This window comes from Myotis davidii, unplaced genomic scaffold, assembly GCF_000327345.1.
Source record: "Myotis davidii unplaced genomic scaffold, ASM32734v1 scaffold107, whole genome shotgun sequence".
Taxonomy (NCBI): domain Eukaryota; kingdom Metazoa; phylum Chordata; class Mammalia; order Chiroptera; family Vespertilionidae; genus Myotis; species Myotis davidii.
This window is the reverse complement of record NW_006383012.1, coordinates 1,974,972-1,991,778: the sequence shown is the minus strand read 5'-3', so window position 1 is coordinate 1,991,778 and position 16,807 is coordinate 1,974,972. Positions and strand designations below refer to the sequence as shown.

The window sequence follows — 16,807 nt, the reverse complement described above, 5'->3', positions numbered from 1 at the left end:
GGGGGCGGTGACTGTGGCCCTCCCGGCCCGCAGGAAGGCCATGCTGTCTCTGGAAGTTGACGCCCCCTGGCTCCTCCGGCGAGTCCCCGCCCTCGCCCAGGGACCCTGGGAATCGAATCCTCAATTTACAACCCTGGCAATACCGACACATGCGAGGCGCCGGACTGATCTGTCACCGCAACAAAGAGGGGCAAACGCGGGCCGCTCCCCACCCAAAAGGTTGCAGAGGGCTGTGTAAGGCCATACTTTGACATCATCTCCTGGGGACTCCCATCAGTAACATGTCCTGTCTTCTCCCCGGATAAATCCCCAAGTCTCACATTAAATACATTTCAGCCAGTAGCGAGCCCTCCCTTCCCCTCCCCCCTCCCCCCTCCCGGCTGCTGCCAGAGTATACTTATCAGAGCAGCTAACAGCAGGAGAGAGAGAGAGAGAGAGAGAGAGAGAGAGAGAGAGAGAGAGAGATTCAGTGTTCACAAAGACGAGAGAGAGAGAGAGAGAGAGAGAGAGAGAGAGAGAGAGAGAGAGAGACATTCAGTGTTCACAAAGACCAGAAGCCAGACTCCCTGGAGATACACATGGGGTCGGTCAGCCATCCTCCAACCCGCTGAAATTTGAATGAACACGCTTGGCACTATGGCCAGGCTCACTGGCTGAACACAGACCATGGCGTGAGCTTGTGTTTGTGAGCAGACAGATCACAAGCCGACCTTGACTTGGATGTGGCCTTGCTGCAGCCCGTTAGGCATGAGATGTGGCCAACCTGCATGTGGAAGGAGCTGGTGTCAGGCAAGCTCATGATGATGAGTTAGGCCCCAGGTGGAGAGCCTTTGAGGACTAAGGTGGTCTTTTCTGGATTCATCGAATCACCACACTGGACAGGCAGAAGGGTCCTTCAACATCAGCTGATAGGACCTCTAGAAGAGAGACCATTTGCCCCAGGCACCTCCCCTCCTGGCAGAATTTGAGTGCCACTCAGTGTAAAAGTGCTGCAGTTTAGGTGATGGAAACTGAACTCAAATTGATGCGGGTAGAAAGGGGTTGAGCTGGCTTCTGGTGCAGCTGAGTCAGTAGACCAACACTGGCATCAGTCTTCCCTCCCTTTCGCATCGCTTGGCTCTGATTTCTTCAGTTTGGCTTCACTGATGGGCAGCTTTTCCTCATGGCAGGTCAATAGCAGTTCTAGGCTGACAGCCTCAGCAGAAATAGAGCCTTCCTAGAACTTACTGGTTGGAGCAGAACTCTCAGTCTCCCTGGGCTGATTTGATCCTTTTGACCATCTTAAACCAGCCATTGTGGCTGGAGGGATGGATTGACCAGATCTGGCCCCAGAACTTGGTGGGTGACTCATCTCAACTCTGTGGACTGAAACTGGAGAAGAGACGTTCTCAAAAAGAAAACGAAGGTGCTCTCATCAAAAGAAGAGATGGATTCTGGGTAGGCTAAGACAACATTACCCACATCTCCACCCTTGAACTTGTTCCATTCTACCGTTGCCTCACCTCATGGGGTATGATTGAGGATCTTGGTGGTCCTTGTTTTTTTGCCTCATCCTGAGTGATAGATTCTCATCATGGGCTGGGGGAGGGGGGAGGGTAACAAGAACCTTGCTGGGATTTCTTTAAAAAGAGAGAGGGAGAAAAATGTGCTATCACTGTCTTCTGCAAAGTTCTCTGCACCCTTCTTTTCCCTTACCCACCCAGTGGTACTTCATGGTGTCGAGAAGGTATAGACTGAAGACATCTTGGGAAGGGGAACAGCACTGAGTCCAGTTGAGAGTCCGGGCCTCTAGTTCTAGTCAATCGGTCACCAAATTGCTGTGAGGCCTTGAACAAGTTTTTTGATCTAATTTTTGGATATTATGAACAATATTGTTATGGACATTTGTGTACAAGTTTTTATGTGGACTTCTGTTTTCAATTTCTATATCTAAGAGTGGAATTGCTGGGTTATAGGAAAACTGTTTAACTGTTTGAGGAACTCTGGGCTGTTGCCAAACCTACATTTCTGCCAGCAATGTGCGAGGGTTCTAATTTTTTCACATCCTGGCCCTTACTTGTTATTGTCTGTTTGTTTTTTAAATTATAATCTTCCTAGTGAATGTGAAGTGGCATCTCATTGTGGTTTTGATTTCATTTCCCAAATGGATAATAACGTTGAAAATCTTTTCATATGCTTATTGACCATTTGTATATCTTAGACATTGAAATGTCTATTTAGAAACTTCGACCATTTAAAAATGGGGTATTTGTCTTTTTTCTTTCTGGAGTTGTAATAGTTCTTTATATACACTGTATACTGGACTCTTACCAGATATATGACTTGCAAATATTTGCTTCACATTTTATGGATTGTCTTTTCACTTGTGTCCTTTGAAGCATAAAAGTCATTCATTTAACGATGTCCAGTATATCTGTTTTCTTTTGTTGCTTGTACTTTTGATGTCATATTTGGGAAATCATTGCCTAATCCAAGGTCAAGCAAATTTATGACCATTTTCTTCTAAGAAAACATTCATGTATGATCTACTTTGAGTTCATTTTTGTGTATGGTATATAGTGTGAGCTTTATTTTTTTGCAGGTGGCTCTCCAGTTGTCCCAGCATCATTTGTTGAAAGGACTATTTTTCTCTATTGAATGGTTTTGGACCCTTGACAGTAAATGTGAGGGTTTATTTCTGGATTCTCAGTTCTACTTCATTAATCTAGAAGTCTGTTTGTATGTCAGTACCACACTATCTTGATTACTGTAGCTTTATTAGCTTTGAAATCAGGAAGGGTGACTCCTCCAAATTCATTCTTTTTCAAGATTATGCTGGCTATTCTGGTTTCCTTGCAATTGCATATTAATTTTAGGATCTACTTGTCAATTTCTGCCCAGAAGCTAGCTGGAATTGATGAGTAATGCATTGACTGTAGATTACTTTGGGGAGTATTGCCATTTTAAACAATGTTAAGTCTTCCAACCCATGAACATAGAATATCTTTCTATTTATTTAGGTCTTCTTTGATTTTTTTCAACAATGTCTTATAGTTTTTGGAGTGTAGGTTTTGCATATCTTTTTGGAGTGTAGGTTTTGCATATCTTTTGTTATGCAAAACCTACACTCCAAAAACTATAAGACATTGTTGAAAAAAATCAAAGGTATTTATTGTTTTGATTCTATTGTAAATGAACTTTTTAAAATTTCATTTTTGAATTGTTTATTTCAAGTATATGTAAATATAATTGATTTTTACATATTGGTTTTGTATCTTGCATTCTAATTTTTTTGTGTAGATTCTTTAGGATTTTTTATATTCAAGATAATGCCATTTGCAAATAGATAGTTTTACTACTTCTTTTCTAACACGGGTGTCTTTTAATTCAATTTCTTGCCTGATTGACTAGAAATGGCAAGAGTGGACATGTCTGTCTAGTTTCCGATCTTATAGGGAAAGCATTCAGCCTTTTTAACAATAGGGATGATGTTAGCTGTGGATTTTGTAATATTCTTGATCAAGTTGAGAAATTCTTTTTCTAGTTTACTGAGTACTTTTATCATGAAGGGGTGTTGGATTTTGTCAAATGCTTTTTCTGTCTCTACTGAGGTTCTCATGTAATTTTTGTTCTTTTTCCTTTCTTTTCAAAAAAATATATTTTTATTGATTTCAGAGAGGAAGAGAGAGGGAGAGAAAGATGGAAACATCAATGATGAGAGAGAATCATTGATTGGCTGCCTCCTGCACACCCTGTTGGGGATTGATCCCACAACTTAGGCATGTGCCCTTGACTGGAATCAAACCCGGGACCCTTCAATCTGTGGGCCAACGCTCTACCCACTGAGCAAAACCAGCTAGGGCTGTTCTTTTTTCTATTGATATTGTATGTTATTACATTATTTTTTTTTGTGTTGAACCGATCTGTGTTCATGGAATAAATTCCACTTGGATCCTTTTTATATGTTACTAGAGGTCTGGTGCACGAATTCTTGCATGGGTGAGGTCCCTCGGCCTGTCCTGCAATCGGGGCCAATCGCCCAGTCTCCATAGGGACAATGGGGGCTGGACAGGGGGGAAGGACCGCGGGAGGTTGACCGGCCATGGGAGGTTGGTTGTGGGAGCATACTGACCACCAGGGGGCAGCTCCTGCATTGAGCATATGCCCCCTGGTGGTCAGTGCGCATCACAGCAACTGGTTGACCAGTTGTTCGGTCACTTAGGCTTTTATATATATAGATGGGATTCAGTTTGCTAGTATTTTTTGAGGACATTTGCATTTATATTTATAAGAACTATTGAGATATTTTACTTTTGAATGAAAGAATACATGGTTCCCCTAGTAAAGAACATCTCATTCTGGCCACGAAATGACAGTAGCAGCTATCTGAGAGCAGGCCTGGAGTGATTGGTGACAATGACTGGTCTTCTGGTTCTGGCTGTGTGGTGGACTGAGTGAATGTGAACACCTCTCCCTCTATTAACACATAAAAATGTGGTAAAATTAGAACAAAATTCCCTTTAAGTTCATAGCTGAATAATATCTAAAACCCCTTCTGTACCTGTAAGAGGCTCCTTGTTGCCTCCCGGATCTTGTCTCCTAACCACTTACTTTCCCATCTCCCAGCACACTGGCCTCCTAGCTTTCCCTCTGGTACACCAGGCACATGCCTGCCTTAGTGCCTTCGCACTTGCTGTGCTCCATTTCTGAAATGTTCCTCGCCTAGACAATCCAGAGGGCTGATCACTCACTTTTTTTTTTTTTTTTAGGTCTCTGATAAAATGTCATCTGCTAGCAAAGAGGCCTTGCCTGACAAATCCGTATCAGAGAACTTTCCTCTTATGTCTCTGACCTTTTCTTCTTGCCCCACTTGACTTATTTCATAGAACACATACTCACTACCTGACACACTGTATTCTTGTTTTGTGTCTGTTGCCTTTCCTCTCCTACCCTTCCCTCCCGCTAACCTCCCTTCCCCCACCCCCATGTAAACCTCCTGAGGTCAGAGGTGTTGTAAGCTTGGTTCACTGCTGTGTCTAGAATAGGGCCTGGATTATAGAAGATTCTCGATAAAATTATTTGTTGATTGAATGGACTTGAAAGAAAAATCCTCAGGTACCAGAAATTTATACTAGTGGAACTTAAAGTCTGAATGTTTGGGGAACTTAGCTGGAACTGAGCCGTGGGGAGGTTATCAGATGCTATACGTCTTCATTCTAGGGGTCCAGGGTGTCAGACTATCCCCTTATGGGGCAGGAGACTTGTGTGTGAGTCTCCTAGCTAAGAAGTTAACATGAAAATTAGTCTCAGAAGCAAATGACAGTGACAAAAATGCTTGTACAATCCAGGACACATTTCATTTTCTAATGAACATAAGCTCTTACTAAAAGATTACAAAGCTCACAAGGAATGACCCACCAGGACGGAGTCAGTAGACCCAGCAAACTTGAGAATTACTGTCCCCAGACCATAGTGGAAAGCCTGAAATGAATTCTAAAACAAGGGCCCCAAATAATTAAAGCTAAGAAAGGGAAAAGAAACCTTAGTGAAAGAATAGGACCCCGTGGGCCTGCCTGGATGGCTCGGTTGGCTGAAGCATTATCCCTTACACCAAACGTTGCATGTTTTATTTCCAGTCAGGACACACACCCAGGTTGCAGGGCTACATACGGAAGGCAACCAATTGATGTTTCTCTCTCTCTCTCTCTCTCATCAATAAGCATATCCTTGAATGAGGATAAAGAAAAAAAAAAAGAATAGGACACCATGAAGAAAGAACAGGGAAATTTGAAAAAGAACCAAGAATTTGTCCATGTGACAGTCATTGCAAATAAAGTCTTTTTATCCTAGTTAAACAGGAGGTGAGATACAGCTGATGAAAATTCCTGATTTGTAGGCTAGGCCTGAAAAGGTTTACCTGTCATGCTGATGTTTTATCTGCAGGTTTTATCTGAGGTTTTCATTTATTTCATTACTGATCCTGGGGTAAGAGTTCTTTGGACTCACGAAGGAAAATTGCTCAGTCAAGTTGATGGCCTCTCTGATTAAGCCTTGCCACGTTTACTGTGGTCAAAGTCTGCAATATCCTGTTCTTTCTCTTCTTAAGGGCGAGCCACCGTGACTTTCAGCTGAAAAATTTAAGAATAATTGAACCTTACGAGGTGATATATTCAGGAGACCCAGGTATGGACACAGGTAATAATTTTGCCAATTATTAGGTGGGACATCCCAAAAGGATTTTTAGTTACCCTTGCCTCAGCCTCAAGGTGGGAGAAAAGAGAAGGTAAGGGGTTAGTAATTGATCATGGCTGAGGTTGGGAGGATTTGTATCTGGAACTTAAAAACCACTTTGTTTCTTGACTTTCTGGGTAGTTGGCTACTGTTTCTAAGTACTCGCTACTTTTTTTTAGGGTAGTAAGTTAGAGAATGAAAGTTATGGCATTTCTCATTCCAGGGGTAGTTGTGATAAGTTACTAGTCTAGTTTTTCTAGTCTCTAGTATAATCCTCTATTGGCTGCCTTAGAGATTAGCTTTCAATGTTAATCATACGATTATGAAATGAGAAAAGTTTGTAATATACATATTATTGTGCTTTATAAATTGAATATGCACTCAGGGAAATCTTTTTGTGAAACATTTCTGGAACTAAATCTTCTCCCCAGAATTGGTTAGTTGCATTGTGGGGTTGCCAGAAACCTGAATTCTGAAAAGTGACGCATTTCTGTATTTTTAGCCCCCATAGCCAGTGCTTTTCTGTGGACAACCCAGGAGAACCGCAATGTTTCCTTTTAGCTGAGTGAAAAATCAATCCCCGAAGCTCACAAGAAACCATGACTAATCTCTCTTTGGAAGATTAGTGCTATAATTGCACTAATCCTTTTTCTTTAAAAGTTTAGATCATGCAACACATTTTGGGCCATCTTCGGAGGGAGGAGGGGAAAAGGGGAAATAAAGAAAGGGGAAAAGTGATAGAACTAGCAAATTTAGAGGTTGAAGGGAACTTCCCTTTCTTCTTATTATACATGAAGAAATAGAGGTTCAGGGGGTTCAGTAGTCTGAGGTTGCAGATCCCAACTGGAAACCAGAACCCACTTGTTTTGATTCCATTGGTCTTAGAACGCTTTAAGAGAGCCTCTGTTATGATCCCTTAGATCAGTGGTCGGCAAACTGCGGCTCGCGAGCCACATGCGGCTCTTTGGCCCCTTGAGTGTGGCTCTTCCACAAAATACCACGTACGTGCACATACAGTGTGATTGAAACTTCATGGCCCATGGGCAGAAGTTGGTATTTTGTGGAAGAGCCACACTCAAGGGGCCAAAGAGCCGCGAGCAGGAGGCTTGGTTTCTCCAGTGATGGAGGTAGCCAAGCTTCCCAGCTGGCTCTGAGCTCCACTGAAGGCAACAAAGTTTCAATTATAGAAGGTAAATCACTCAAGGGGCCAAAGAGCCGCATGTGACTCGTGAGTCGCAGTTTGCCGACCACTGCCTTCGATAGTAGAACATGGACTTGGGAATTAGATAGATCTGGGTTCTGGTTCCTAATGATCCAGTTGACTTGGGCAAGTATTTAACTCCTGTTTCTTTGTCTGAAAAATGGGAATAGTGAAACCTCCCTTGGGGGATTATTATGAGAATTAACCACTAAGGCATGGAAAGCCCTTGGCCCTTGCTCAGATGCTGGAAGCGCAGCTTTGTATCTGTGTACGTGTTAAGATGCTGAAACTGGAGAACACCAGCCCCTTCTATTTTATTTTCATTTTTTATTTTCACAGTAGGTTTATTAAAGTTAGAGGCAGTGAAACAAGCAAGGGCTTAGGGTAGAGGAAGCAACAGGAGAGAGCCTGGGCGCGGCTGCTGTGGCTCTCTAGAAAAGCTATGGGAAGAAATGAGGCTGCCGGGCCTGCCTGCTCACTGGGAAGTCAGAGAAAAGGGGCCTTGGAGACAGGTTCAGGGGGTTAGCCCAGGACCAGCTGCTGCTGCCCATTGCTCCCCTGGTTGCAAGTCTTGTGGGGACCCTTAGAGTTTAGGAGATGTGTGCCTGTGGGGGAGGAAGAGAGGGGAGGGAAAGGCTAGGGCATTTTCCCGGGAGGGAGGGAGAGCGAGCGTCCCCTTCTACTCTTATAACAAGGCTTGTAGAAATCCCAGCTGGTGCTTCAGATCCAGATTCAAATCCTATTTCTTAAGCTCCTCCAATGTACCATATGCTGTGCATGTTGCTTTCACACATGCTGTCATGTTAAATACTTCTAGCCACCCAGTGAGGTTAATGTGGTGTGCTTTTCATGTACTTCCAAGGAGTGAAAAGTCTAGTTTGTGATAAAGGCTGAAGGTTTAGAAACTTATTTCTAAAAGCAGACCCACATACGCAAGAGACTTTTAAATGAGTCATTCATTTTAAAAGCATGATTTAAAAATACCTGGCAGTGTATGGGCTAATGTTACATCATGGACTAGGTTTGTTGCTCTTGGCTTTCCACTTCCCTGCACATCCTGATTAGCTCTTGGCTGCTTCTGACATTTCTGAAAAGTAATGGGATGTGGAATGAACAGATGCTGTAATACGGCATCTGCTAAGATCCTAACTTTCATGGAGGGTTCGTTACTGTTCATTACATTGAGTCTGAAAAGATCACAGATACACAGTTGTGATGCCCATCCAGCCATCTTTGAGTGAGCATATGTGTGTTAATGGATTTAGAGGTAGTGGAAGCAGAGATGAAGATGACATGGTCCCTGCCTTAAGGAGAAGCAGTAGGTACACCTGTGGCACCATTTATCACATTGCTGCCAGAGTTCGTTAATTATGCACTCACTCTAAAGATTGCAAGCACATTAACATTTAGTGTGTGCCAGGCACTGTTTCTGAATGCTTTATAGAGAGCAACCCATTTAATCCTTATAAAAATTACCCTCTGAGGATCGCCAGCCATGCCTTTCATCTTCTCCATCTTTAAAAAATGTACATTTTTATTGGCTTCAGAGAGAGGAAGGGAGAGGGAGAGAGAGAAACATCAGTAATGAGAGAGCATCATCAATTGGCTGTCCCCTGTATGTCCTCTACTGGGGATTGAGCCCAAAACCTGGGCATGTGCTCCAACTGGGAATCAAACTGTGGCCTCTTGGTTCATAGGTTGACACTCATACCCTGAGCCACACCAGCGGGCCTCATCTTCTCCATCTTTGAGTGCCTTTTCAACTGCTGCCACCTCAATGGCTGGGTCTTATACCTGTGCTAGCTTTGCCCCCTCCTCAGCTCTAGCTGCTCATCCACTCAGTTATTTTCAAGTTCTGTTGTCCTTGTGGCCACGGCTGTCTCAACACCTTGCTCACTGCATTCACGTGAGTGGTAGCCGCTTCCACGGCCACAGCACACACTGCCTCAGCCACTGCAGTATTGGGAGTTTTTTCATTGTGTCTGATAAAGAAGTGGCTGCATCTGATCAAGGACACCATGCAAATGTGAAGGGCATGAAGGGTGAGGAGGAAGGAGCAGGGGAAGTATCAAGAGTGGTGACGGGGGCAGGTGGCGCTGTGGAGGGAAGTGCGAAAATGCCACTGTCATAGAGTGAAGCTGATGCTGCTGATGGTTTTGAGGAGGCAGGAGATGGTGAGGAAGGTCAGAAGGTGGTGGTGAGGAGAGGGATTGTGGTCCCAGGAAGTGAGGCTGTCTTTGGCTGGCTCCATTTGCCTCGGATGGTTTACAGTTTGTAATTGAGGATTTTGTGCTCGCCATTGGTTCTGTTGACTTTGCTGGTGAAGTTAGTGGCTGGTAATGTTGACACATACCACAGTCAACGCTATAAACACCGTCAGTGCCATCAAAGTTCTTAAGTCAGAGCATGCCCAAATAGAAGCCAGGTCCTATAAAGAAATTAATGGTCTTGAAAGAAAATATATTGGCTTCTATCATATATTTGCTTTTTAAAATTCCAGATGCCCAGGCTGTACTCCAGACTAATTAAGTCAGAAGTCCCCCAGGTAGTTCTAATATGCAGTCAAGGTTGAAGTACTGGTCCAAAGGAAGTCTACATTTTTTTCTTGACTCTAAGAATTAAGTTACTCAGAAGTATGGTTTGGAAACGCGTTAAGTCTATTTCGAAGCTCCTGGAAGGTGTCATAATAACGTTTTTAGATGCTGGCAAGCTGATGAGGTCGCAGTGGGCTTTGAACTCAGGTGTTGACCTATAAACTTAGGTCAGCCTCGGTACTTCTGCTCCCTTTCTCTCAGGTAGGTGAGAGGTTACAGGCTCAGGACATCAGATACAAGGAAAGGGTGCCCCTCTGAGAAGTACTCAGAAGCAGCTGTAATGCACGGAACATGGACATGTTTGACTTGTGACTAGGACCTTTTTCAGCGGCCGTCTCCTTGAGTATGACTGTCCTTCGGAGACTCCGGAGGTGGAGCCCGAGGCCTATGGCTGAAGCTGCCCTGGCTGCAGGTTATGAATGGGGCACTTGTTCAGTGAGTCCCAAGATCAGTCCAGTTCCGCATAGGGGATTCTATTGGAGAAAATCATCTCGACTGATATATGGAAGCCCAAGGTGCTGGTGATGAAGGAGAAAGAAGCAGATGAAAAAGTTAAAGAACCAAAAAAAGGGTCCATACCTAATCGGGTACAAGCCCCAGTGAGTTAGGGTGACTGCCCTGGAGGATAAGCTGTGGTGTAGTTGCCTCAGTGTAACTCCATTACTTGGAGCATTGTGCACCAGAATGTCTTTAAGTAAAACATGTTCTGTTTGTTAAAAAATGGGTTGGCAAAATCCAAAACACCAAGTCCTGGCAAGCATGTGGCACAACAGGAATTTTTACCTATTAATGGTGGGAATATAAAAAAGTACAGCCAGGTTGGAAGACAGTTTGATAGTTTCTTATAAAACTAAATATACATTTAAAAAAAAATCCTCACCCCAGGATATTTTTCCATTGATTTTTAGAGAATGGAAGAGAGAGGGAAAGACAAAGAAAAACACCTATGTGAGAGAAACATATCGATTGGTTGCCGCCTGCATGCACCCTGACCAGGGCCTGGGCTGGGGAGGAACCTGCAACCGAGGTACATGCCCTTGACCAGTATCAAACCCGGGACCTTTCTGTCCGCAGGCCGACACTCTATCCACTGAGCCAAACCGGCTAGGGCTAAATATACTCTTTACAGCGATCATGCTTCTTGCTATTTTCCCAAAGGAGTTGAAAACTACGTTCATACAAAAACCTGCATGTGGATGTTTATGGCAGCTTTGTTCATAATGGCTGAAACGATGTAATTTTTAATGGTTTGATTGTGTACTGTTGGATGAATGGCAATTTACTTAACCAGTCATGTATTTTCCCTCCATAGTTTTACTACTATAAACACAGATAAGCACCTACACCTTTGTGTACTTGTTAAATGATCTCCTTAGCATAAATCCTAGAAATGAAAGAGGTAACTAATCCATTTGGAAATTAGTCTTAGTAGCTCAAGTTTTCTTGCCACAAGTGGCTATTTGGAAGTGGTATTTAAGAACTGTAAACTGGAGAGTTTTGGGGCAGCTTTGGTTTTGGTCGAATGGAGGGGTGTTCATTTTGAAGCTGCCTCTGGGAATGGGGCGGAACAAAGCGGGTGCTTCTCTGGGGCTCCATTTGCATAGTCATCGAGTTGCACGGGACAGGCTGGTTTTGAAACAAACTCTCCTGTTGTTGCAGACGGCAGAATGCCTCCAAAGGTAACTTCAGAGCTGCTGCGGCAGCTGAGACAAGCCATGAGGAACTTGGAGTATGTGACAGAGCCCATCCAGGCCTACATCATCCCGTCCGGGGATGCCCACCAGGTACTGAGTGGAGATGGGTTGGTGGTGATGTAATGCATCAGTCTCTCCTCTCATTTCATTCTTTCCCCCCAGACCCAACTTGTTTATCGGACTCTAGTTGTCAACCCACAACTAAGCATGTCCTCCAGGGTCTGGCACAGGGACCTGTGTCCAGTAGGGTTCCACTGAATACCTGTTGATTTGGTTCTAGCTTCCTTGTTTCCAGTGAGTATAGCCAGCTTTTAATAAATGGTGGAAGAATTAGTGGACAAATGAGGGGTAGAAGTCTGGACCTTTCTGTTGCTGACACAGTTTACCCATCTCCTCTGTCACACTCTGTTCCTAGCAGAATTGTCTGTGCTTCCTCCTTTCTCTCCATGCAGACCATTCCATCCTCTGACAGCCAGAAGAGCAGCTGCAAAGTCATTATTGATCTTTACCCAGTAGGTTTTAGGGATGATTCTAAGTATCACTCCTTCCTTCCCCCAACCTCCATCTTTAATGAAAGCAACTCAGTAAGTGCCGTTTACCTCTGAGAACACTAGTTATTTAAATATAGGAGAGCCCTGGCAGGGGCTCAGTTGGTTGAAATATTGTCTTGTACACTAAAAGGTTGCAGGTTTGATTCCCAGTCAGGGCACATACCTAGGTTGTGGGTTTAATCCCCTGTTGGAGTATGTACGGGAGGTGACTGATCAATATTTCTCTTGCATTGATGTCTCTCTCTCTCTCTCATTCGCTCTCTCTCAGAATAAAATAAGATAAAATAACCTTGGGTGAGGATTAAAAAAAAAATATGGGAGAGGCGGATTTGGAGAGATGGAGACCTCATGTTATGGGGCTGAAAGGCAGAAGGAGGAAAGGATTCCAGGATCTACTCCTTTCGGTCTTTGAGTCAGCAAATGTTTGCATTTCTCTTTGTGGTCATGGTACCATAGGGTTGCAAAGATGAATTTAAGATTGAATTCCTGCCCTCACTGTGCTTATGTTTTAGTAGAAAGATAAAGTGTGGGCAGAATTTATAGCTGAGAGGGAATATATTAAGCTGGAAGGCTTCATGGAGAAAGTACATTTAACTGGAATGTGAACAGGTAGAATTTAATGCTTGGAGATAGAGGTATAAGAAGTACCATGAGCAAATCCATGGACGTAGGAGAACATGAGTAATGATAACTTTGAAAAAGAAGGACAAATAGGGGCTTGGTCAAGGCCACTCATGAGCCACCCATGACTGGTCATGGGGATCCTTGACCCCCAGAGTCAGGAGTTTAGGTTTTGTTCGATAGTAGGGACCCATTGAAGGTCTTTGAGCAAAGGAGTGACATGATCTGTGGGAGGGAGCAGTGTTGTGTGGACTGGAGAAGGGAAACACTGGGAGCTGAGAAACCTGTTAGGCTCTTGCAGGATCCCAGAGGTGGGGTACAGAACACTTGGACATGGGTGCTGGCTTTAGGAGCAGAGAAGAGGGGAAAAGGGTTCGGAGGAGAAGTAGAACAGAGATTGGACCTTCAGGCAAATGGCCGAGGGCATTGGGAAGGTGGAGTCCAAGTGTTCCTTGCACCACCCACAGAAAGAAATGAGAAGCCGTGAGTTCCTTGTTTCGGTTTCTGTGGAGAGGTGCGGCATGGTTGAGTGACTGTTAAGTGGGATTCTGGGTCCCTGCCAGGACTGGGAGGACAAGGAGGAAGGGTTGGCTTTGTGTGCGACCTGCCACAGCAGCCTCCTCAGTAATAGAGAGGCCGCTGTTCTTTGTGGCTCTTGTTCCTAATTGTTTCATTTCAGGCTAGATTCAGGGTTGCTGGGGTTTCTCCTACGGGTGGGAGAGTGTTGGAGAATGAAGGGGAATCTTGAAGTCTGTCTTTTCTGTATTTTCCAAAAACACAAACACAGACACCCACACACTGCTCTGTGTTAGAGAGAAAATGCACCCCAAATGCATAGTTACGCAAGGACTTGGCACTCCAGGGGTCTGCTTCTCTGCAACTCTAAGGGTTTTTTTCTGTGTAAACTCTGAACAGGGTGTGGTATTAATGAGTTTGGGCCCAGCAGGACTTTTACAGTGAAGGGTTGTTCATTCTCTCTGGTAATCTGAAGGCTTTCATGGACCATCTAAGTCCAACGTTGAGATTGGTGGGCACCACTGGCCCCAAACCAGGAGGAGCGTTGGTTGGGGCTGGGGTTGTGCCAGCGTGCTTTTGAGAAATCCGAAGTCTTCACCCTCCCCATCCTCTTGGGATTGGCTTCGTCAAAGGGTCACGTTCTGTCCGGGGTGCCTCTGCCAACGGAGTTTTTGGCTGTGTTTATGGTTCCTCCTTCTGGAAGACATGAATCAGATTTTCCTAAACTCCTTGGATCCTATTCCCATTCCTCCTGGAGTTGGCTTCCTGTTTTGTTTTGTATTTCTTAAACAGACTCTGCCCTGGGGTGGGAGGTGGTGGTTTTGATCCCAGAGTGATTTTTATCTACTATTAATTAGAGTGATGCTGGCTGTGGTGATGCATTTTGAGGTTTCAGTGGCCTGGTTCTGTGGAACTTTATTTCTTGCCCATGTAGCAGTCCCGAGTGAGTGTTCCTGGTTGGCAGGTGACTTTCTTCCTCCGGGAAGAAGAATGATTTAGGAATCCAGGTTCTTTCCATCCTGTGACACCAACATCCTAGCTGGAGGAAGGGGCAGGAGTGTGCTGAAGACACACCCATGTTTCCTGCCCTGACCCAGACATCACTTCCACTTACATTTCATTGGTGAGAACTAGTCATGTGACACCTCCACCTAAAAGCAAGGGGGCCTGGGAGGTGAAGTCCAGGGTGGGAAGCCCCCTTTCAGCAGCTGTACACTAAGGAAAGGGCATGAAGCTATTTTTCCCCACATACCTTGACTTGGTTTCATTTAAGAAAGAAGATGCCAAAGACGGGAAGTTACCTTAGTATTTGGGGACAGGTGGCCCTTGTCTCTATGCATAGTCCAACCTGGATTAGTGGGTCAGCAGTTTCAAAGGCTCACTCCGAGTGTGTGAAGAGTGGCTGTAGGCCAAGCATGTCAGACTTGCGGCTGGCGGGCCACGGAAATGAGGCGTGCTGTCGGCCGTGAGTTTGACATGCTTCCTGTAGGCAGTGGTCCAGGCAGAGATGGTGGAGGCCTGGCCTGAGCACTGACATTAGAGGTGCAGAGAGGTGGATGGCTTGGAGAAGAAGCCAGCAGCTGGGGTGCTGTGCCTTGCTCCTTGCATGCTCTGACCTCTTGCTGTTCTCAAGGGACAGTGTCCCTGGCTTTGCCAGCACATGGCTGGGGGAAGAGGAGGAGGCCTGGGCCTCGTGCTTGTCTGGCCTCTGTTGAGCCTGTTGGTGTGGAGGTGACAGCTTCATAGGCGATGTCTTTCTGGAGGGTTGACCACTTAGGTCATGTCTAGACATTCTTGCCCCAGACCTCATCTTGATCCCAAACCAAATATGTCCACCTGCTGTTCATACAGGGTGTCCCCCCAAAAATGTATACACACTTTAACAGCTGATAGCTCCATTTTGAAAATGAAATATATTTTAATACACACTGCTTTTATAATTATTCAGAGTGTGTGTATACATTTTAGGGAGACGCCATATATATTACCTTCCTTTGGAGAAACCTTCCTCTTGCCTTTGCTGATGAGCACCTCTAGGTAAACCCCTGTGGGTGCCCTGTCCCTCCTCTGAGGCTTGCCCAGATAGGGGAGGGGCATCCTCTAGAAATGTGTCCCTGCATGGAGGAGTCCAGCTGGGCCAAGATCAGCAGTACCTTCTCTGGCAGACCTTCGTCAGCATCCTCACTGTGTTTCACGGGTGGGAGAGCCCAAGCCAGTGTCCTGACTGTGTGTCACAGGGAGAGCCCCAAGCCAGGGGAACCTCGTTGTCATCGATGGTGTCCCCGCTGTGTCTTCCCCATTATGCACTGTGATGTTTAGTGTAAGAATTATTTTTGTTAACTTAGTTTTCCCAGCCTCTTAGGTGCCATTTCACCATTCCGGAAGCAGACATGAATACTTACCTCTTCCACTGCTAATGTGCAACGCTCTTAGGTTTCTGGAGAGTTGTTTTAAATATTAACTGACTATTCCTCATAGCAGTCCTAGGAGAAGGGTGTGACTCCTCTCCACCCATTTTTGCCTTTTTTTTTTTAAGTCTTGCACCAGTGATTGCTGGGTTAATAAACAAATGAGGATTCTCCAGTTCATACTGTTGACCACCATTTCTTTCTGTGTCTTTAGTGCTATGTATGAAATGTTACTTTATGTTTTCGGGATTAAACATGTGCCTGCTGTTGCATTCAGCAATCTGAAATGATCACCTTGGAATGAGGACCTGAGGCTAAGGGAGGTGATGAGACTCGACGCAGACCACTCAGCTGGGCCGGTAGAGGCAGGTGTGGCGCAGAGCCCCTCATCCTGCCATCACGATTTCTCTGCTGGCTCTTCTCTGGGTGGTGGGCTTGTGGCTGGCCTGAGGATGTGCTATGGCTGCCTTGGTGAAAGGGAAGCTCTCACTCACAGCAGGAGTGGAACATGAGCACTTTTTCCCCTACCATCACGGGCACCCCGTAAAATGACTTGGGGTTCAGCCAGAAGCCCCATTTTCCATCCAAAGCATTCCTAACCCAGCCAGGTTCTTTAGCTCGAGAGAAACTGCTAACAGGAGGAGGAGCCACAGCTCTGGTCTGAAGCGGACCCGGGCCCTGCTATTGACCTGGCAGTGGGCAGGTTACTTAAAGATTCTGTTCTTCGCTCTGTTTTCTTGTTTGCCGTTGGTCTTATCCTGGAGAGTCCTTGTGAGGATGAGATGATGTGTCCTACGGGGGCAGCATGGCAGAAGGCTTCAGAGTCCAGGCTCTGGAGCTGACAGCCCAGGTTCAAATCCTGCCTCTGCCACTTACTAGATGTGTCAGGGCAACGGCCTTAACTCCCTGTGTCCCATTGACTATTCCAGAAGCTGCACACTGTGGCCTCATACCCTCTGCCCAGGACTGAGAACCTGACTTTATTCAGTCCCATGTCGTGTCCCCACCCCCC

At 45.2% G+C, this 16,807-nt stretch overlaps 1 protein-coding gene across 2 annotated transcripts in view; it reads left to right on the top strand.

Moving 5' to 3' along the window:
* The first annotated feature begins 1,341 nt into the window (after positions 1–1,341).
* Positions 1,342–16,807, top strand: part of XPNPEP1 (X-prolyl aminopeptidase (aminopeptidase P) 1, soluble) — a 43,933-nt gene continuing 28,467 nt past the window's right edge. The window contains exons 1-3 of one of the 2 annotated variants that reach the window (XM_015557995.1): positions 1,342–1,437; positions 6,086–6,174; positions 11,665–11,789. In XM_015557995.1, the coding sequence (XP_015413481.1) occupies positions 1,427–1,437; positions 6,086–6,174; positions 11,665–11,789 (225 nt within the window). In that variant the 5' untranslated portion in view covers positions 1,342–1,426. The remainder of the gene's footprint in view (positions 1,438–6,085; positions 6,175–11,664; positions 11,790–16,807) is intronic. The other variant, XM_006778697.2, reaches the window with a different exon arrangement.